Below are 22,632 nucleotides of genomic sequence, written 5' to 3'. Positions count from 1 at the left end.
GCTCCGCCTAGACATTGGGTGGGGGCTTAGGTCCTGTCTCAAAATGATGTGCCAGACTTTATTGACTCCCCAGGGGAAGCCATACCCTCTCTGATGGTAAGGGATGGAGGGATGAGGTCTGGGAATTGTGCAGAGAGCAGGAGGAGAGGAGGGAGTAGGAACTGGGATTGGTATGTAAAAAAGAAAATATTGTTTTAAGAACGAAAATCAGAAGAAAAAAGGATAAAGTCAGAAAAGGTGAAGATATACTGGGACATGAAACTAAAAAGGAATTTTAGATACATCTAGTTATATATAACCATTCTTTCCTTCCACATTACTTAATTCCAAGCCACAGATGGAAGAAAACAGTGTTATATTTTCTCCAACCTGATATATTTAATTTGTTGCTGATGGAACTTATGCTTTAAATACTATGCTGACTATAAGTAAACTGCAGCAAATTTTAGATACAACATTTGTATACATTCCAAGTCTTTAATCCAAGTATGAGAAATATATAGACAAATCATCCTTAATACTACCCTTCATTTTTGAGGAAATAATGGCAAGTGATAGTTATGTGGAAAATAATAATGAAAGGATGTGCAAGTGGGAAGGATTAAGGTCATAATATAAATTCTAGTATAAATCACAATAAGAATATAAAGTTTTGAGGTAATTCTGGGTTATATAACTCATTATTTTATTACTTTGCTTCAGGTATCACGATGTAATTCTAAATTAAGATTAGAAATCTCACTTCTTCCATCCCAGCCTCCTGGGAGCTTGGGTTTGGAGCATAAACCACAGCATAGTCTCTGGTCTTTTATTTTATAGAAAATAAGAATTAGTTTCCTATTTTATGCCATGTTATACTCTAAATGTTTACTTTTTTCAATCAGTTTTATGCCTTCAGAAATCCCATGCAGGCAATGCTTTGACAGAGAGTCGAAGTGTTTCTCTTCAGGTTGCATAGCAATGGGAGGACAAGGGTTAGGGCCTGCAAACTCTGGTTATAGATGTCTATGTTCTTAACTGCTAGAAATTTCCTTTCTTAAAGAGATACCAAACGATGGGACAAGATGGGGCTCATGAATAAGACATCAGACTCAACTTAGAAACGGATTGAAATCAGGATCTTGAATATATTTCAGGGAGCTTGTCTTACATATTAAGTGCTTATGAATTGTTCCTTTTTGGAAACAGAATTGTTTACTTTATGTCACACATAACTTAGAGTTGAATATGTAGGGAAGGTACTTAAAGAAATAAATTTTTAACATTATTGTTACCATTCTCTATTATTTGTATAAACTGGGCAATATACTTGATACTTTGCTCATGCCTTGTCATTTAATATTCATAATACTCTAAGCAACAGTGCTTCAAGTATTACTGTATCTATTTTACAGAGGCTCAGAGTAGAGGACAGAATAGGGAGAATGAACCAAAACTATAGAGCAGTGAAACTGCATAGTTAGGTCATCCAAAGAATATCTTTACCCCTTCCGGGTAACATTTTTTCACCATAAACTTTGAAATTTTTAAATAAATATTATCAATAAAAACTTGGTTTCACTTAGACTTTGTTGTTGGGAGCTATGTGGCATACGTTCAGAACAATATATGAGTGAATTAATTGTTCAGTGGGTCTCCATATGATGCAAAAAAAACACAGGAACAGTCTCACTCAGAAAGGACCAGTGGACTTTGGGACAGCACAGCCTGCATGTTCTCTTTTCTCTTGTAATATTGATGACTCTGTGGCAGTTTTAGAATAAGCAGAGCTTTATGAATGGTACCTATGGTGATATTTAAGATAATCATCAATCTGAATACAGGGCAATGCCAGTTCAGGCACCTTCTCCACTACTGCTTAGAGTCTTAGCTGGGGCCATCCTCGTGGGTTCCTGGGAATTTCTCTCTTGAGCCAGGCTTCTTGCCAACCCCAAAATGGCTCCCACAATCAAGATATGTCTCTCCTTGCTCTCATATCTGTCACCCCTCCATCTTGACCATCCCATTCCCTCAAGTTCTCATCAAACCTCCCCTTCTACCCCCTCCTCTTCTGCCTCACCCTTCCCTTTACTCTTCCCCTCTGCTCCCATGCTCTCAATCCTGTCAGGTGACCATGTCTCTCTCCAACCCCCAGCTGGGTACATATATGTTTTCCTTTGGGTTCACCTTATTACTTAGCTTTTCTAGTATCATGAACTATAGGCTGAATGTCCTTTGTTTATAGCTAGTATCCACTGATGAGTGAGTACATACCATATTCATCTTTTTGGGTCTGAGTTACCTCACTCAGAAAAATGTTTTCTACTTCCATCCACTTGCATGCAAATTTCAAGATGTCATTGTTTTTTTTTTATATAGTCAAGTAGTACTCTAATGCATACATTTTCCACACTTTCTTTATCCATTCATCAGTTGAGGGGCATCTAGGTTGTTTTCAAGTTCTGGCTATTACAAATAATGCTGCTAAAAACATAGTTGAAAAAAAATGCTTTTGTAGTATGATTGAGCATCATTTGGGTATATTCCCAAGACTGTTATTGCTAGATCCTAAGGTAGGTTGACCCCCAATTTTCTGAGAAACTGCCATAGTGATTTCCAAAGTGTTCGTACAAGTTTGCATTCCCACCAGCAATGCATGGTTGTTCCCCTTATTCCACATCCTCTCCAGCATAAGCTATCATTGGTGTTTATGATCTTAGCCATTCTGACAGGTGTAAGATGGTATCTCAGAGTTGTTTTGATTTGTGTTTCCCTGATAGCTACTGGCCTATCAGCATTTTATTAAACCATTATGGGTGACACATCTTTACAGTGTACAAGAGCATTCATCCCACAGTAGTAGTGTGATTTCATCTCACTAGAAGCAAGCCAATTATTAGTTTATCCATTTAATTGTTTGCTTCCTCTGCTTAATCCCCATCCCTGATCCATTTTGGGTGTTGGGATACACAAATGTGGCAAAATCCATATCTTAGTTAGTATGGAAAAACATGTTTATTTTTAGCACATAAATAAAAACCGCTGGAGCTATCTGTGGCTAACCATTGGTGTCAAACTCTTCCAGGGGCTTGAAATTTTATTTCATCATGCCAATGCCCCTTATGTGTCTCAAGACCTGAACACGGGCTATGGTAGGACCACTGTGCTCTGTGCCAATTATTTTATTCAAAACTCAGTGTACTTCTCATTTCTGGAGTTAATATAGGCTTTCTTAATGAAAGTGGCAGCTTAGAAAACACTTGCCAATACAAAGCAAAACAAGCACTTCCCATGTGTGATATGCATCATTAGGTATACATTATCATTTCTGAGTTGCTTTGTGTATTTCCCCTTATTAAAACATATCCACTGCTAATATTTTCTCAGGAGATGAATTATTTTGCAAGTTAAAACTATAATTGATATATTCAGTCACATTTCAACCTTATATTACCAAAGTGAGTTTTTTTTTTGCTAGAAAACCTCTTTGCAACAATATTTATACTTTAATTTTTTTGTAAAATCTCCAGCCAGCTTTAATGATATTAAAATATTTAGGTAATTTAAAAATATGGAGACCAAATAGAATAATGCATGAAAGGAATAAATAAATAAGCAGACAAATTGTGTCTAAAGGCTGATAGTGGGAGCATTTGCTAAAGGTTTGACCAGGGAAGCTTTAAATCCATTTAAGAGTTTTTATTTGTAGCGGAGAGATACTTAAACAGGGGAACCTCTCTGCCCTCAGATGAACAGAGAGGAAGTAACGATGGAGGTATCCACGAACTTGCCAAACAGTGAACCACAATTAAAAACTACTGAGGAATCTGGAAGGAGCTCTTAATGGCCCTATTCAACCTTTGGCTCCCTTCCCAGCCCCAGCTTATCTGTAGGCAAATCCCACACTCATTCCCAGAGGAAAAGATTCTGGCAAGTGGGCATGTCAGTTTAATCACTCTCAACCTGGAGGGTGCATCTAAGACACTTTGTGGGGATGAACTCATCAGAAGATATGGTGAAATTACCCTCCAACCTACCAAACTGGAGTGGAAGTCCCATTGACCTTTATGTTAGAATTTTCTCTGTGGTGTTAAAATTAAGACTTTACCAGAAAGCCATGCATAAGTTTAATCTTATTTCCCTTTTAAAATTCTTGCTCTTTCTCTCGGGCCCTTGGCGTCGGCAAGATGGGCAAGTGTCGTGGTCTCCGTACTGCCAGGAAGCTCCGCAGCCACCGACGGGACCAGAAGTGGCATGACAAACAATACAAGAAAGCCCACTTGGGCACAGCCCTGAAGGCCAATCCTTTTGGAGGTGCCTCTCATGCCAAGGGAATTGTGCTGGAAAAAGTAGGAGTTGAAGCCAAGCAGCCAAATTCTGCTATCAGGAAGTGTGTCAGGGTGCAGCTCATCAAGAACGGCAAGAAGATCACAGCTTTCGTCCCCAACGATGGTTGCGTGAACTTCATTGAGGAAAACGATGAAGTTCTGGTTGCTGGATTTGGTCGAAAGGGTCATGCTGTAGGTGATATTCCTGGAGTCCGCTTTAAGGTTGTTAAAGTAGCCAACGTGTCCCATTTGGCCCTGTACAAAGGCAAGAAGGAAAGACCAAGATCCTAAATTTTGACAGTGGAAGCACAGTAATAAATTTCCCTATTCTGAGAAAAAAAATTCTTCTTGTAACACTTTTATATTAATACTGAAATTAGTATTTCGGTTCAAGACTCTACGTGAATTTTTTTCAGTATTTTTCTGAAGTTCAATTGTGTCCACTTTTAAAAATTTCTAATTTTACTCGTGCATTTCGTTTATTTCCGATTCATGTTACAAACATATTACCTTACATTGACATTAACACGTTCATTTATAAACGACAAAGGAAGGACATACAGCTCTACCGAGAATTAATTAGCAAGTGCTCTCACGGTGTTCTCCAGTGTTAATTAGAAGCTAAACCGTCTTCTTGCGAGTGACCGACCCTCTGATTTCACTACAATGTTCTATTTCAGAGAAGCCAGAGGGAAGAAACTTAAAAGCACATTCAATCTTTTCTTTCTGGAAATGAAGCCTGGAATCAAAGCTCCAATTCTTCTGTGTTTGGCTTCATGATGATATATTTCTTTCATTTTCCCACTACTTTAAATTTCTGTCACGGTCATTTTCTTCACTTTTTAGTAAAGCCATAGCCAAACCACTACATATTTTTGAGAATAAAAATGAAATCCAAATCTAAACTTTATAGATCTAAGTTAAAAATCCCTGATTACTTTTGAAAAATTCTATTCTGTCTATATATCTATCACTTACTTATCATCTCCCTCTATTTCTTCTATTATCTCATCTATTTTATAATTTATCATCTATCTATCTATCTATCTATCTATCTATCATCTATCTATCATCTATCTATCTATCTATCTATCTATCATCTATCATCATCTATCTATCATCTATCTATCTATCTATCTATCTATCTATCTATCTATCTATCTATCTATCTATGTATCATCCATCTGGCTATCATCTATATATATAAACTATTTGTTTGTGTTTAAAATGTAGATATTATGCTCACATGTACATCTCTTTTTAATTTAAAAAATAATAATTGTGATATTTTTCCCATTATCCCTTACATGTTTGCCTGTCTTTTATTCCCTCCCAGTTATGCTAATTCCTTAATCAAAACTACTATTCTTCCATCCTTCATATATTTTGTTTTATTTTTATTCTGGCTTATTCTTTGGTAATGCCAAACCTGAGAAGATGTATTTAGAACATATCCATATTCTCTGAGACATCTGCATACTTTTCCTAATTTCTTCTATTCCTTTCTTTTTTCTTTCACTTTTCCTTCTTTTCCTCCTGTATATAACTCCTTGCATCTGATTATTTCTGCTCTTATGTACTGTGTACTGGTGTGTGTGTGTGTGTGTGTGTGTGTGTGTGTGCACATGTCTCATTCACAATGCTATATGTCAATGATTGTAATAGTTATATTGTATCAAGAAGTTAGCTATTCATAGACTTCCTTTCCATCCTCTGCCTTTTTATATTCATTCTTCCCTATCTTCTTAGAGTTTCACCTCTACTTTAGAAGGATGACTTTGATGCCTTTGTTAGGGCTGACAACTCACTAGCTACTTGCTCTCAGAACTTTTATTATGTTTTTTTTTCAAGACAGGGTTTCTCTGTGTTGCTTTGGAGCCTGTCCTGGAACTAGCTCTTGTAGACCAGACTGGACTCAAATTCACAGAGATCCACCTGCCTCTGCTTCCCAAGTGCTGGGATTAAAGTTGTGCATCAATACCACCCAGTGAGCTTTGATTAATTTTGAGTATCTGCATTAACTATTTCTATTAAAAGAATCTTCAATGACCAAGGCTTAGAGCAGCACTATGTGTAGAAATAAACATATTTAGAAAGCATTTTGGCAACCATTCATCTAGAAAACAACCAATAGAACACTCCTCATAGAACCTGTAACTTCCCTAGCCGTATCTTTTTGGTCAGATTTACAGTACCATATATGGATTCCTGATAATAGAAAGGGACTCAAATTCAATCAGAAAATGATTGGCTACCCACTCACAAATATTCAACATCATTAGAGCTGTGGGAATATATTGCCTGAAAGATTGGTTTTATAGCACGGAGGGCAAACTTTGGGTAAGATGACTGATGACGCTTCTCACCATCAGCCTATATAGAACATTCTCAGCACTGTAAATGCAAGAACATAGGCATGAACCTTCTCCTTCTGTTACAGTTTGGTTTTGCATTGTCTTTTATCTAAAGTGTGTTGCGACTGTAGTGATAGGATGTGGCCATTCATTTCTAGAGGGAGATAAAGAACAGGGACAATAATCTCTATTGTTTTGGGGAACTTCTGGAGGCTCCCTGAATAGCAATTCATACTTGGCTATACCGAACTGGCACTGGGATTTCCATATAAAGCCTATAGCCTCTGCGAGCAGCAATACCTACCTACGCAGGATGAAGTTCTCTTTTTTATTAGCTAATTATTTTTTTCCAGCTTGATTACATTTCCCCTCCTTCCTTCCCTCTGTCCTCTCCTCCTGGACCCTCCCTGCAATGTCCCTTATCCCATATTCACTCCTCCTCCTTTCTCTAACAGCCAGCCATGACATATCAAGTCTCAGTAACACCAGACACCTGCTCTCCTATTAAGGCTGAATGTGGCTACTCAGTAAGGTATACGATAGTACTATCTTAAGGGATTTATGAATATTTTTTGAAATTAAAATTATCTTAGGAGTTGGTTCCTATATTGCCCTCTTCAGGAAAGCAACTCGTGTTTATAAAACACACTTTTTATTTAATTTATTGTTTTAAACAACTTTTTTCTCATTTTATATACCTATCTTAGTCCTCACTCCTTTTACTCCTCCTGCTCCTCCCACTTCCTCTAACCCTAGTCCCCCATTCACTCCTCAAGAGGGTAAGGATTCCCGTGAGGAATCAAAAAAATAAAAAATCTGACACATCACTTTTAGGCAGGACATAGGCCCTCCCTCCTATATATAGACTGAGCAAGGTACTCTTTCTAAAAGAATGGGTTCCAAAGAGCCAGTTCAAGCACTAGGGATAAGTCTTGATCCCACTGCCAGTGGCCTCATAGCCTGGCTAAGCCACACATCTGTCACCCACACTCACTGGGCCTAGTGTTGTCCTATGCAAATTCCCCTGCTATTTCAGTCCAGAGTCAGTGAACTTTCACTAGCTCAGGTCAGCGGTTTCTGTCATTATCCCCATCATGATCTTGACCCCTTTGCTCTTATTATCATTCCTTCCTCTCTTGGACTGGTCTCCAGAAGATGGGTCCAGTGCTTAATTGTGGATTTCTGCATCTTCTTCCACCTGTTGCTGGATGAAGGTTCTATGGTGACAATTAAGGTCAATCTGACTACAGGGCAAAGCCATTTCAGGCACCCTCACCATGATTGCTTACGGTACTAGTTGTGGATTCCTGAGAATTTCCCTAGTTCCAGTTTTCTTGTTTGCCCCATAATGGCTTCCTCAATCAAGAAGTCACTTTCATTGCTCTCCCTCTCTCTCCTTTCCCCATCTCAACCACCCCATTCCCTCATGTTCCCCTCCTTCCATCCTTCTACCCTCTTCCTCATCTTCTGGTGACTCCCCTCCCCCAGACACTCCCAATTTTCTCATGAGATCTTGTATGTTTCCCCTTCCCAGGGAGCTCTTTTATGGTCTCCTTGTTACCTAGCTTCTCTATTGTGGTGAACTATAGACCGGCTATCCTTTGCTTTATGTCTAATATTCACTTATAAGTGAGTACATACCATGTTTGTGTTTCTGAGTCTGAATTACATCATTCAGGATGGTTTTAATAAGCACCACACAAAACACTTTTAAATAAGAATGAGACTGCTTCCTACAGCATCTCTGAACAGGTATAATTACTGTCACTTTATAAATGAAGAAAAAAGATTCAAGTAAAGGGACATAATTTCAACATTAGATAGTGTATGCAATTCTTCCCCCATCTTGTATTTCTAGATATTAAAACCCTGTCCTCTGCCCCACACCTCTTGTGGTATAGAACTTCATGAATAATAACAGAATAGAAAAGTTGATCAAATAGGGAAGCATAAGGGAAAGGTCACATGTAGTGCATTTGTTTTAACATCTTCCACCACACAACAAACTTAGGCCAGAAAACAAGGCTTGCTCCATTCTAACAGTTGAGTTAATGCTCTGTTCATTCATTATGAACTATTAGTAGATTTCTGGTGCCAGGACTGCAGATCAAAATTGATTAAAGTAACATAATGACACTGACTTCTCATTAAACACTTGTATTTATTTAAGTTTTGATTATCTTGTATTAATTATGTATAATTGATTTAATTATGACACTTTTATGCATATACATAGTATATTTCAATCATATTCATCCAATTATTCTATTATCTTTTTGCCTTTTCTTCTCTTTGTTACTCCTTCACAAATATCTTCCTCTCTAAATAATAATGTGTATATGAGAGTGTGTATGTGTGTGTGGTTGTGAGTGTTTGAGTTTCATTGTTATTATCTACAAGAGTATGGCCGAGAGTTTGTTTACCAGACCATGGTTAAATTACCAATAGCTACTGCACTGAAGAAATATCTCTCAGTCCCTCAATGAGAGTTATCCCTGTATAAATACCTATGAGGGATGGGAGTCCCATAAGTCTTCTATGGAAGAATATTGACAACCTTAATCTTGTAATGTACAGCTAATTACAGTTGTTGTGAAAAAAGAGTATATTAGCTATTTTAAGCCTTGAAGTTTATGTTTTATACCACTCCTCTCTAACCCTTTCCTCGGGTTAAAATTTTGTTTTTAAGATTACAATATAGTTTTCTCTCCCCTTCTCCCCTTACCCCCATCCCACCCCACCCCCAAGATCCCAATTTTTTTGCCCAGCAATCTTGTCTATTTCCCATAGCAGGGATAATAACTATATGTTTTTCTTTGGGTTCACCTTCTTATTTAGCTTCTTTAGGATATCCAATTATAGACTCAGTGACCTTTATTTATGGCTAGAAATCAATTATGAGTGAGTACATCCCAAGATCCTCTTTTTGGGTCTGGGTTACCTCACTCAGGATAGTGTTTTCTATTTCCATCCATTTGCATGCAAAATTCGGGAAGTCATTGTTTTTTATGGCAGAATAGTACTCTAATGTGTATATATTCCACACTCTCTTCATCCATTCTTCCATTGAAAGGGTAAGGGGAGAAGGGGAGAGAAAATTGAGAAGAGGAGGATGGGGGGAACTTGGGGAAACGAGATGATTGGGATAAAACAAGGTTGGATAGAGGAGCAGGGAATCACATAACTTAATTAAGGGACCCACCTTAGGGTTGGTAAGAGACTTGAACCTAGAGTGGCTCCCAGGTGCCCAGGGCAATGTCCCCAGTTAGTTCCTTGGGCAGCTGGGGGTAGGGAACCTGAAATGACCCTATCCTATAGCCATACTGATGAATAACTTGCAAATCACCATAGAACCTTCATCTGGTGATGGATGGAGATAGAGACAGAGACCCACACTGGAGCACTGGACTGAGCTCCCAAAGTCCCAATGAGGAACAGAAGGAGGGAGAACATGAGCAAAGAAGTCGGGACCACGAGGGGAGCACCCACCCACTGAGACAGTGGAGCTGATCTATTGGGAGCTCACCAAGGCCAGCTGAACTGTGACTGAAAAAGCAGGGGATAAAACCGGACTCTCTGAATATGGTGGACAACGAGGGCTGATGAGAAGCCAAGGACAATGGCACGGGGTTTTGTTCCTACTTCATGTTCTGTCTTTGTGGGAGCCTAGCCAGTTTGGTTGTTCACCTTCCTAGACCTGGATGGAGGAGGACTTTTCACAGGGCAGGGAACCCTGACTGCTCTTCGGATTGGAGAGGGAGGGGGAGAGGAGTGGGGGGAGGGGCAGAGGTGCGGGAGGAGGGGGAGGGAAATGGGAGGCTGGGAGGAGGCAGAAATTTTTTTTCAATAAAAAAAATAAAAAAGATTACAATATAGTTATAATATTTGTCCCTTCCCTTCTTCCTTCTAAATTATTTTAAATATCCTCATTACTCTCTCCCTCAATGCCCTCTTTTTTTACAAGTTGTTATTTATGGCTTCTATGTATATGTATATACATATACATTATGAAATCTAACTTACTTGGTCCATATAGTATTACTTGCACCATGTTTTCAATGCTGACCATTTGGTGTCAGATAATCAATTGGTGTCTTCTTCCATGAATAATACTATTTCTAGCACTCTCAGCACTTCTTAGCTGGCTACAGTTCTTTGTACATGGTAGGAGAGTCATAGGTTTTCCTTATCCACTTTGGCATGACTATTGATGTCAGCCATGTTCAGTTCATACTTGAGTAGTCATGTTGGTCTGGTTAAACTTCATGAGTATAGTTTTGGACATTTCTAGAGACACAATCTGATAGCAAACTCCCTGATCTTCTGGATCTTATAATCTTTCTGTCCCCTCTACCACAATGATCTCTGAATAATTTTTCTAAGATGTCTGAAATTTGAAGAGAGAGTTATAGATATAGATTCTTGACTAGGCATGCAGAATTCATTTAATATCTAAATTTTGATCATTTGTAATGATCAAAATGATTTGTGATGATTATTCATTTACTACCTTCTAATTTTTGTGAACAACTGAAATTTTCTATCATAAGTTTAGAATTTCAACTTTAGTAGAAATGAGTCTTTATTATTATAGAACAAACTCATTATTAGTCTTTCTTCTACTTCTGTAATGAGATGTAGATATAATAAAGAAAAGTTTACTAAAGTCTCAAGAGTAGAGCATTGATTTGGGCTAGTTTTGCTATCACAGATGAGAGGTATGTGGAGATGAAACTCTTGGAGAGATGAAACTCTTGGATAAAGTGGGGATCTAAGAGGAGTATCTTCATCAAATGAAAAGCCAGTGTTCCCAGTGGCCTCTGAGTATGTTACTCCCTTTAAAGATCTCTGCATCTCTTAACACTGCAGGTTGGGGGTCCGAGGTCCTGATACTTGAAACTTCCGTGCATCTTTTCAGAGTCTGAGCAAAGAAGAGAGCATTTAATTATAGTACATTTAATGAAAATAATTGAGTTCTTCTTATTTAAGTTGCTCATTTATTGTATAGGTTTTATACAAGTTCTTTGAAAAGCGCTTTTTTTTTTCTTTCAAATAACCAAGCTCATCCTTGTGCATTTAGGGATTTAAGTGAAGTGACAAGGATTTTGTTTCACACATTTAGTGTCATAGTTTTGAACTATTTCATGAGATAAGATTCTGACTTCATCTGGTGATGGATGGAGATAGAGACAGAGACCCACACTGGAGCACTGGACTGAGCTCCCAAGGTCCCGATGAGGAGCAAAAGGAGGGAGAACATGAGCAAGGAAGTCAGGACCACGAGGGGTGCATCCACCCACTGAGACAATGGGGCTGATCTATTGGGAGCTCACCAAGGCCAGCAGGACTGGGACTGAAAAAGCATGGGATAAAATTGGACTCTGAACATGGCGAACAATGAGGGCTGATGAGAAGCCAAGGACAATGGCACAAGGTTTTGATCCTACTTAATGTGCTGGCTTTGTGGGAGCCTAGCCAGTTTGGATGTTCACCTTCCTAGACATGGACGGAGGGGGGAGGACCTAGGACTTACCACAGGGCAGGGAACCCGGACTGCTCTTTGGACTGGAGAGGGAGGGGGAGAGGAGTGGGGGGAGGGGAAGAAGAGTGGGAGGAGGGGGAGGGAAATGGGAGGCTGGGAGGAGGCTGAAACTTTTTCCTTTTATCAATAAAAAAAAATAAAATAAAATAAAATAAAATAAAAAGATTCTGACTTCAGATGACCTGGATCCAAATCTCTGCTCCTCTAGCTAGTACATTTCGATTTCTATGTACCCAAGTGATTTTTTTTTTAAACCTTGATCTGTTCCTTAGATTCTGTGAGTGGGTACACGTGTATTTATTTATTCAGTTCATTCTAGATATCTCTTTACCATAATACATTCAGAGAGAATATAGCAATGACTAAAATCTTTCACCATTCCTTATAACAGTGGCCTTCTGAAAACAATGTACTTTTAATCCTCATTCACTTATTAATTTCCTTCATATCACCATTATTTCCATAATTTTATGTAACAGGATTTTTTCTCATTGTTCATATGTCATATTTATAGCATTATACTTATTTATGAGCAGAGTAGGCAACATTTCTACAATATTTTCCAAACTCTGGGATGGAGGATTTTCATCAATTTACTAATGGATTTGTCTATACAGGGACACCTTTTACTTTTCCATTAAAAAGCACAATTGATATCTGTTTCTTTTCACTCAGTTATTGAACATACAAGTGTCTGTTTTTTATATGCTTGTCCTGAATTAGGTCTTTTTTTTCTTAGAAATTATTGATTGTTCAAACTCTTTGGGTACCATTAATATATTTTTTTCTGCTAGTAACTTGAAAATGTTCATGCAGCTTTCAAAAATTCCTAATTTATTTCCACATGGGAGATCATATATTGGAAAAATCAAACTCAGCATGAAATATTTATAATACAATTATTTTTCAATATTAAGTGTTCTTAAAATGTTTTTTCACAGAAAGCTCCCCACCTTCTTAGAGCTTCACCTGACAGGTTTGTATTCAGTCTCTCACCATGATCGCTACACTGAGAATTATAAAAAGAACTGTGATGTAGTAGAAATAGCTACTTGTCTGTTGTAGTTATGTTTGCAATTGTGGATACTGAACTCCTGCGTCACATAGAGGGCCCTTATCCTTTCTTTCACACTATTCCCTGGAGGAAATCATTCTAAAATGTTTGGAAATTCTTTCAGCTTTGTATCACTGATTTGGTCCTTAGAAAATAGATAGCATCTAATTTTAGTTTGATTATGTGTTTTAAATATCAGAGGCTGGAATAATGTAGATCATTTCATGAATTCGAAATCAAGACTAGTACCATTTAGGAAGAATCTAGTAATAGTAACATACATGTCTCTCTACTTCACTCCAGAGTATCTGTCTTCATATGATTACAGCAATCCTGTATATGTAAATCACACAAAGCTTATTTATTGCCCGGGAGTAGAAGAATAGAATTGAACCCAGTAGCCAGAAGTCATGGATTTGGACCGGTTGTCCACTTTGAATACTCAGAGCAGACAGAGTGATGGCAAAGAAGAAATCCTCTTCTTTCCTTAAGTGCTCACTGAAATGTGCTGTTCTATAAAGCTGAAAGTTATGTTTAGTATTTCTTATCGTCACTAGAAAGAAATACAAAATATCACGCACTATTTGATACAGATCAGAAAAGTGATCTCACTCTTATTGTAGATGCCCAAAGGACATGGTCTACAACTGCTGACTGAGCTCTAGAGCTTTCTCCTGAGATTTCTTAAAGACATTGTGGTGTCTTTCTGAGATAACGAATATTTGAAGAAATCTATCCTTCTTTGATTTTATGATTCTTGGTCTTTAGAGCTTTATTTAAAACAGGGCTCTTTAAAAATAAAAGCTCCAGATCTCTTTCATTCATGCTTGAGGACACTTCACAGCCCTTTGGTACCAACTGTGTGTCAGACGGCAGGTGCGATGTTTGTTACCTGGGAGAATAGAAGGAAATGAGAATCTGCTCTAGAGGAATTTGCCTTTGACTATTTGTGTGCAGAGATAAATGGAATTGTTAATTACTTTAATTTTTCTGTTTTATGTCATAAAGCCATGGGAGAACACAATTTCTCACTTACGGTAGTCAAGTTAAAAATTAATCAAATCTATATTCTTGAAGAGCTTGATTTTCTTCACTGAATCAAAAGAAGTGTGTTTTGAGTTGTTCCAGTAAATGCTCTTTCACTCCAATTTTTAAAAATTTGCTCCACTTTTTACATTGACAAATTTTGTATAGTATATTGTGAAATAATACAACAAAGTATCTTGGTCTATACATAGATTTTTCAGTTGCTAGATCAAGTCAGTTATCATACCAATTATAGCGTGTAATTATTTTTGGTAATAAAAACACCTAAATCTTTTAATAACTATTTTCAAGACTATGAAGCATGGCAGTAATCCATTGTATTGAATGGTCATTCTCTTAAACTTTGTGTTTCTGTCTAGTTCAGATTTTGTGTCTTTGACTGAAACTTCTCCACTTGGTATACTTTTCCATTCCCTGCAACTCAGGATAATTATTTATTCTTTGTTCCTAAAAGTGAATTTTTGTATTTCACATATAAATGAGGCTACAGTCAAAGAAAAAATAAAAATACTATGCTATAAATCTAATATTTAATATGTATATTCCATTGACTTTTATGTTTGAAAATTATTAATTGAAAACTTTAAAAAGTATTGCATGCATGATTCAAGTATTATATAAAGAAAAAACTGGAATGGAACAAATGAGGTCATGCTTGAATTTCTCAAATACTTCTATCTGCTTTCTAAGTTTCAGAGTTAACATGGCATGTTAGACATACAAGTAATCTCTTATGATTGGGAGCTTCTATGCTCCATGTCATTTTTACCTAGCTAACAACTTCTTGAAAGGTAAGCTTTTATGGGTATTTTTTTAAAATGTAAGTATATTAGAAGCTATTGTTCAATGTATCATAGATATGATTGTTTTCCTGATAGTATCAGGAAGCAGAATCAAATGATATTATACTAGCCTTCATCATTTCAAAACATCTTAAAGTCAAATTTTAAAATTACCCTGGGAATTCCACTCCCTATAAAAGCCAAATTGGCATCTTCAGCTTTGAAGTATGAACTTACCACAGCCTCCCATGTACAATTTTTGAAAACGAAGGACAAGACTCCGAGGTTGTTCTGAAGAAAAACATGGTGAGATATTTTTTTTTAAATTCCCCTTCAGGAGCTTCTAGAAGCTATAGAATGAGACCTCAGTTTGATGTCTCAGCTGAAGGGCAGACAGACGAGCCACCATTAATACCTGACAAGCCAAGAATGCTGCTTTGGTGCAGTTACAAGGGATAGTGTATGTTTATAATTTATAAGGATGGAAATGGATCGAGATTCTATTTTCTGGGAAGAAAAGAGAGTTGTAATGCATTGAAAACTGAGGTCTACTTTCACTTAAGTGCCCTCTAAAGTATTCCATTAATAGGGATCAGGGATTATTTAAAAAAAAAGATAAAGATATTTTAAAATGTTGAATTAGCTTCCTCTCTTTAAACCCAAGAAAATTCATACTGTCCTTTCAGCATATTTGACAAATGTACACTAGAAGACAAACTTCTGTAATACCAAGTTATTCTATAAAACTATATGGTAAGCAGTCTGTCTTGGTGATTACAAAAGGAGTTTTAGAGTACTGCAGGGAAATCACAAAATTTGAGAGTTATATTTAATTAAAAATTGTACAATCTCAATGTAACACATTATTTGTAGATAAGTATTCCCCTCAAAATAGATGTAGCTTAACCTCTGCCTACATGGGCATTGTACCTAGAAGATTTCACATAATAAGAAATTATCTGTGGGAGCAATTTGAGGCATTAATGATGCAGCCAACATTAAATCATTTATTCACATGACCTTTAGAGGTCGATGGGGACAAAAATCCAAGGGCTCATAAAATATACCTAGTCTGAATGTATCAGGAATTACTAGGCCAGAGGTCAATTATTTAACATTTTATTTTATTAAACTACGTTGAATACCTTCCTTCACATTTTCAAAATTCTGTTTTTTCAAAAAAGGAAAAAATTGTAAATCACCCAAATTGAATGTTATACACACTTTTACTATTCATGGGAAAACAGAATATTGAGGTTTACTGTTGGTAGAACTGCTTCCAACAGGCTCCTTTGAAGCTCGCTTTTCTCCTGAAATCAGTTTAAGTCTTACGTATATCTGTAAATTTAGAAAAGCATGAAGACTCCTTTCCTAGCAAGGAAATTCATATGAAACACATTGGAGAGACTTTACTCAAGCTTCAGAAGGTATTAAAGGAAGGATGATTAAAACACATTATAGTCGATATGAGCAGTTCTCGCGAGAGCTGGGCCTTGTTCCAAGCTGGCACTCCGTAAGGGCGAGACATGGTCAGCTCGAGCGCCAAGATAGTCAAGCCCAATGGGGAGAAGCGGGATGAGTTCGAGTCCGGCATCTCTCAGGCGCTGCTCCAGCTGGAGATGAACTCGGATCTCAAGGCGCAGCTGCGGGAGCTCAACATCATTGTGGCCAAGGAAATTGAAGTTGGTGGTGGCCGGAAAGCCATCATAATTTTTGTACTAGTTCCTCAGCTGAAATCCTTCCAAAAAAAAAAAAAAAAAAATCCAAGACCAGCTGGTTCGTGAATTGGAGAAAAGGTTCAGCGGGAAACACCTAGTCTTCATTTCTTCATTGCTCAGAGGGGGATTCTGCCCAAGCCAACTCGGAAAAGCCATACGAAAAATAAGCAGAAGCGCCCCAGAAGCCGCATGCTCACCGCAGTGCACAGCGCCATCCTTGAGGACTTGGTCTTCCTGAGTGAGATTGTGGGAAAGAGGATCCGTGTGAAACTGAATGGCAGCCGGCTCATAAAGGTTCATTTAGACAAAGCACAGCAGAACAACGTGGAGCACAAGGTGGAAACTTTTTCCGGTGTGTATAAGAAGCTCACAGGCAAGGATGTTAATTTTGAATTCCCAGAGTTTCAGTTGTAAAGAAAATGACTGAATAAAGTGTCATTCATAAAAAAACAACAATAACAACAACAACAACAAAAACCATTGTAGTCATATACAATAAAAATAAAATAAAAGATAAAAACATTAAAAAGGTTAAAAATTCACCAACATAAAGTTTAGTGATTATCATTTTTGTAATTATATCTGAGCATAATTTTCTAAAAATATTTTGTAGAGAATTTATCTCTAGTCAGAGTATGTCAATGAAAAGGGACACAGTATAAATAGTTTTTAAATTTGTTATGGTTTTCACTTTTAGAACAAATGTCTTTGTTTTTGATGGCTTCTTTGGATACATCCATTAAATCTAAGTAGTTAACTATTCAAAAATCACAATTAGCATTTATTTGTTATTTATGTGATTTGTTCATACATAATATTATGATGTATACGATAATATGTTTTTAATATGTGTAAATACATTTGTTCATAGTGTTCTTATCTAATCATTAATCCTACAACTATGTAGCTGTAAAAAAGTACACTGGCCAAAAAGTGGCTTTAATCCTAGTATACAGCACTGATTATTTGAATATTGTTGTTCTGTTAGTAAATTTGTGTTCAAATACTGGTATTATTCAAGCAGAACTGCTTAAAAGTTATGGGAATATCAATATAAAGGATAATTAAATGTGTACAGAATCTATTAATGTGTATAATGAATATAGAACATCACTAGAGTTTATTATGAAATTATAAAATCCAGTAACCATACTGAAAGGCGCAGCTTGTCATGTCATATTGCTTAATTATGGCCAAGCAGTTCATGTTACTAGACGTTGATTAAAAAAATTAATATATAGCGAGGCCAAGTTATAATAGTTGTAATGAAAATATTATCGAATACAAATGTGAACTGAAGAACTAGATTTTAACATGCAACATTTCCTGGGAAATGGATGTAAATTATTCTCTTGCATTCCTCTTAATTAACAAGGGATAGAAGTACTCCATTCTCCTTAGGAATCAGTATATAACAGTTTAAAACACTGTTACACATATTCAACTGCTGTAACTAAATGAAAACTTATGAGAGGTATATATTAATAAATTTATTTCTTTATAGCCATGCAAATCATATTTCTTTATAACCATGCAAAAATCTCTACAGTTCAGTATTCTCATGTGCAAATTGGTGCTGATGGGCATAGAGGATTTAATCAAGACGATAAATCTTATACCCAATACTATATGTAACACCTAATAAACAGAGGTCAGCTATTATCATTATTATTATATTAGTTTTGATTATTAAGCTAAATTACTTTTTCTTTGTTGATTTTTATTTGGCTATTTCTTAGATTCCGAAGAATGATTTTATCTTGCTTTACTGATTTAATAAATCTCCCCTTGTTCAAGTGCATCCAATACTATACAGAATTTCAGTGGTTTTTGAAGTTGAGTGTACAAATAGTGTATGAACTAAATTGTTCATAAAATACAATTTTCTTCAATTTTCCTTCCAGTCTGTTTTATACAAAGATTAGAACTCACACATACCAATATTAATCTCCATGGATAATTACTTTTAACCTAAAGTAAAATGTTGAAAGTTTCTCCTATTTTCAAAGACTTTCTATAAGAAATACATAAATTCTGTTATTTTCCTTAATCTCTTATATCATTTTGCCTGTATTCCTGGGATAACAATGATTTTCTCAAAGATGTCCTTTTGTAATGATGATAGTAAAATTACAGATGGAATTTGTTCAAGACAGAAGGGAGATAATTAATACACACACATTAGAATATTGGGGGACAATTTCTTCAAAAATAAAATAGAGAAATTTTGCTATAGAGAAACATATAGTATAGGCAAAGAAGTTTTGCATAATTATTTTCTACTGTATCTGTCTATACTATGAGTCTAAAGAAGGAAAATAAATTTCTGCATACATGTTTTCACTTGAAAGCAAAACTTTCAGATTTCTGAGAGAAATAGTGTATCTGAGCACTCTACTGAACAACACAGAAAAAGGTGATTCCATGTTCAGCTTAGTCTCTCATTGGCAAGGAGTCCCTGGAGATACAGAGATGGAGAGTGAGGGGTCCGCTGGTTTAGGAGGTTTCTTAAACATGTCTGATCTTGAATCCCAGACTGAAAAAGAAGAAAACACTGGTGAAAAGGAAGTTAATACAGCAAAAGTTCAGTAGTGGTTGAGTCCCCAGCTCAGACACTCCTTCCCATCTAGTCTATCCATTACTTTATCTCTGAATCCTTTTCTTCTTTGTTCATATTGATTTGATGCTCGGCCAGTTAAAATAGTAAGAATGTAGTGCCCACAAAGAGGTGTTGGCCAACATATTTTCTTTTCTGCTCTTTTATCCCTTTATCCACAATTACTTTTACACATTAACTGCTTAATAAATACTACTTCAGTGAATCAAATACTGCAAGAAATTCAAATATACTGTCCACTATTTCAAAATACAAAATTTATCAAGGCTTCAAATCATTCTGAGCTGAATTATGTAAACACCAGAGAAGGCAACCAAAGAAGCACAATTTTTCTTTCCTTTACTTCAGATCTTGATAATATTTAAGGTTAGTGTATCAAAAGTCACCAGGGAAGTAAATTTGGAGCTCAGCCAAAATTATTTTTCGAGTTTTAGATTTTTTTCAAGGCCTGAGTGATAGCTAATAAAATATACTAATTTGGAACACAGAAAATCCCACTTTAAGTCTCTGAAAGATCAAATCAAGGCTAAAATGGGTGCAGATGTTATCTTAAAAATACCAACAATCCATATGTGAAGATTAGAGGAGATAAAAAATTTACTCTAAATCTATCTTTGTGAAATGAAGAGAACTTAAAATGTGTGATTGTTCTGGACACTGGACTCTAAACCTACGAAGTTCTTTGTTGTGCCCTAACTGTATAAGAATCAATTTAACTTGAAGTGGTACATTACAGGAAAGGGTGTTTCATTTCATTTAACAATGGACAGCAACAGTGGAAACTTTGGGAATTCTTCCAAACTGATTATTTTCATAGGTTTCAGCCTCCCAACTTGGAGCCAATGGGAAGATATATTTACTTTTATGGGAGAGTGTTTCCCTATATTGAATTTTTGGAGCTAGGAAATGGCAATGGCGTTGCTAACAAGAGGCATAAAAAGTCCTAGGAGGTCTCAGCTCATCCAACTCTCTTTATTCAAGATGTCATTACCCCCTAAATTAATGCAGATACTGCTTAATAAGATGTTTCTCATACCATGCTCACGAAACAGCTCTGTAAAATACTGCTTTGCAAGTAATAAATAAAAGAGAAACCAGACAATCCAACATATTGATTTCCAAAAAATGTATTTCCCACAGACTTCTTACTCAAGCTATCAACATAAGCCTCAAAGGTCAGTCTAATTATACAATGAGTTTTCGATTGATTTAACACCTATGGCAAATAGATATCGAGAGACTTAATGATGATAATTTTGCTTAGTATGAGACCACATGACATGATGCTGGTGAAATCAATATCAGAAGCACGATTTGAGTTCTTTATTAAAGAGAAGGTTTTCTTGCCCTCCTTCTTACTAGCGACTGTAGATACAAGAAAGTCTAGTGGGACAGACTTGTGTTTGAATGGTTGAAGAAGTACTAACACTGAAATTAAGCACTTAGTTATGTTTGTAGTGATTTGACATTAAACCATTTAATCCAGGGTATTTTTATAGCATGCTAGCTATTTCAATACATTATGTTTAATATAAAAAGACAGAAATTCATCATAAAATCTACTTGAAAATATTGTCTTTGAGGGCTTATGACTGTATTTGTCAATTACTGGCCGGAGATTTATTGTATGATAATGTTGAATACCATGTCAAGAATTGGAAAACTCACATTTCATCCTCATAAAAACACTGCTTAAAGGGCCTTGAAAGCTAGCTCAGTGGTTAAGAGCATTTGTTGCTTTTGTAGAGAATGGATTTAATTCCAAGCTCTATGTTGGATGTCACAATGATCCATAACTCTTTTTCCAGCAAATACGAAGCTCTATTCTGACTTCTGATAGGCAACAGGCAAGCATGTGTTGTATAGGCATAATACTTATGATCATAAAATAAAACAAATAAATCTAAAAAAAAATTCCAGTATTGCTTAAAACTAGATTCACTGGCCTATGTAGTGGGGGCATGCCTTTAATCCCAGCACCTGGGAGGCAGAAGCATGCAGATCTCTGATTTCAAGGCAAATCTGGCCTAAAAAACAAGTTTCAGGAGTCAGGGCTACACAGTGAGACCTTGTCTCAAAAATACCGAAACAAACCAAATAACAACTAAGAAATTATATACAAAACTAGAGTCATAAGATTCCTAAGATCAAGATTTTTGGGATTCTAGTCTGTTTAGATACACACCTTCCTAGGCCTGGATAGAGGGGGGAGGGCCTTGGACTTCCCAAAGGGCAAGGTACCCTGCCCTCTCTTAGGACTGGAGGGGGAGGGGGAAAAGGGAGAGGGGAGTGGGAGGAGGGGAGGAAGTGGAAATTTTGAATGGTATTATATATAAAGCAATAAAAAAGGAAAATTGAACAAATACAGTTAATATTAAAATAGTATTCAATTATTTTCTTGAAAATAACACATTTTAATTTAATAAATATTTCTTTTATGTGAATGTTAAGAATTAAGAAAAATAAAGTAGGATTCATTGACTTGAAGAGAAAACATTACCATGGACTTAAGAATATAAATTTTCCACAATACAGAAATTGTCACCTTCTTATAATATAATGAGTGATAGTATCCATCTGTTCAATTCATCAACTCATAAAATTTGAGTAGATTTGGGATTTCTACAGCCCAAAAAGAATGTTTCAGGCCTATGAAAAAACTATAATAAGTGGAATAAATTCCAACACAATTAATTATAATTTCTATACCAGGATGATTTGAATAGACTATTAAAAAGGAACCTGCAATACTCAACTGTATAGTGAATTTTATGAATATATCCACAAAGTAAAGGAAAGATAATGAATCTAGCAGTTTCATTTAGTTCAACATGAAAACTCCTTTTGTCTTTCACATTCCATATCAAATGATAAATTCTGTAAGAAGACTTTCTGTAACCTTGTAGGCACTGTTCCTCCTCTTTCAATATAGTTCTAGATCATTGGCGCTCTTACCATATTTTTTGCAGTATTTATTGTATTGAAATTTATATTACTATTCAACTGAGGCCAGAAGCTTCTTCATCTTTTGGTTAATTAAAGTCTATGATTTCTCTATGGAACTTTTTCTAAACTTCATGACTGTTGAATAATTAAAAAGGGCATTTCCATGCCCTTAGAGAAAACATTGGCCATGAGAATATATAAAATTTTTACAGCAGTGTGACAGATAACTTTATGGACTTCACTAGGCCAAGGTTTTCCAAAGTAA

The 22,632-nt window shown here is 36.2% G+C and overlaps 1 protein-coding gene and 1 pseudogene across 1 annotated transcript; both read left to right on the top strand.

The window, feature by feature from the left end:
* Positions 1 to 4,133: 4,133 nt before the first annotated feature.
* LOC121450856 (40S ribosomal protein S23-like) lies at positions 4,134 to 4,638 on the top strand. The gene has a single exon (XM_041656201.1). The coding sequence runs from the start codon at positions 4,167 to 4,169 to the stop codon at positions 4,596 to 4,598; it is 432 nt and encodes a 143-aa protein (XP_041512135.1). The 5' UTR covers positions 4,134 to 4,166; the 3' UTR covers positions 4,599 to 4,638.
* An 11,974-nt stretch (positions 4,639 to 16,612) lies between these two features.
* LOC121452033 lies at positions 16,613 to 17,247 on the top strand (annotated as a pseudogene).
* Positions 17,248 to 22,632: the final 5,385 nt, after the last annotated feature.

This window comes from Microtus oregoni, unplaced genomic scaffold (assembly GCF_018167655.1).
Source record: "Microtus oregoni isolate MIOR12 unplaced genomic scaffold, Mior012 000000F_ref0000247, whole genome shotgun sequence".
Classification (NCBI taxonomy): Eukaryota; Metazoa; Chordata; class Mammalia; order Rodentia; family Cricetidae; genus Microtus; species Microtus oregoni.
The sequence above is the reverse complement of the archived record's forward strand: the minus strand, read 5'-3'. Positions and strand labels throughout refer to the sequence as shown.

Bases quoted from the DNA above. Each gene is read 5' to 3' on its own strand.
- LOC121450856 (XM_041656201.1), top strand. From the start codon at position 4,167: ATGGGCAAGTGTCGTGGTCTCCGTACTGCCAGGAAGCTCCGCAGCCAC.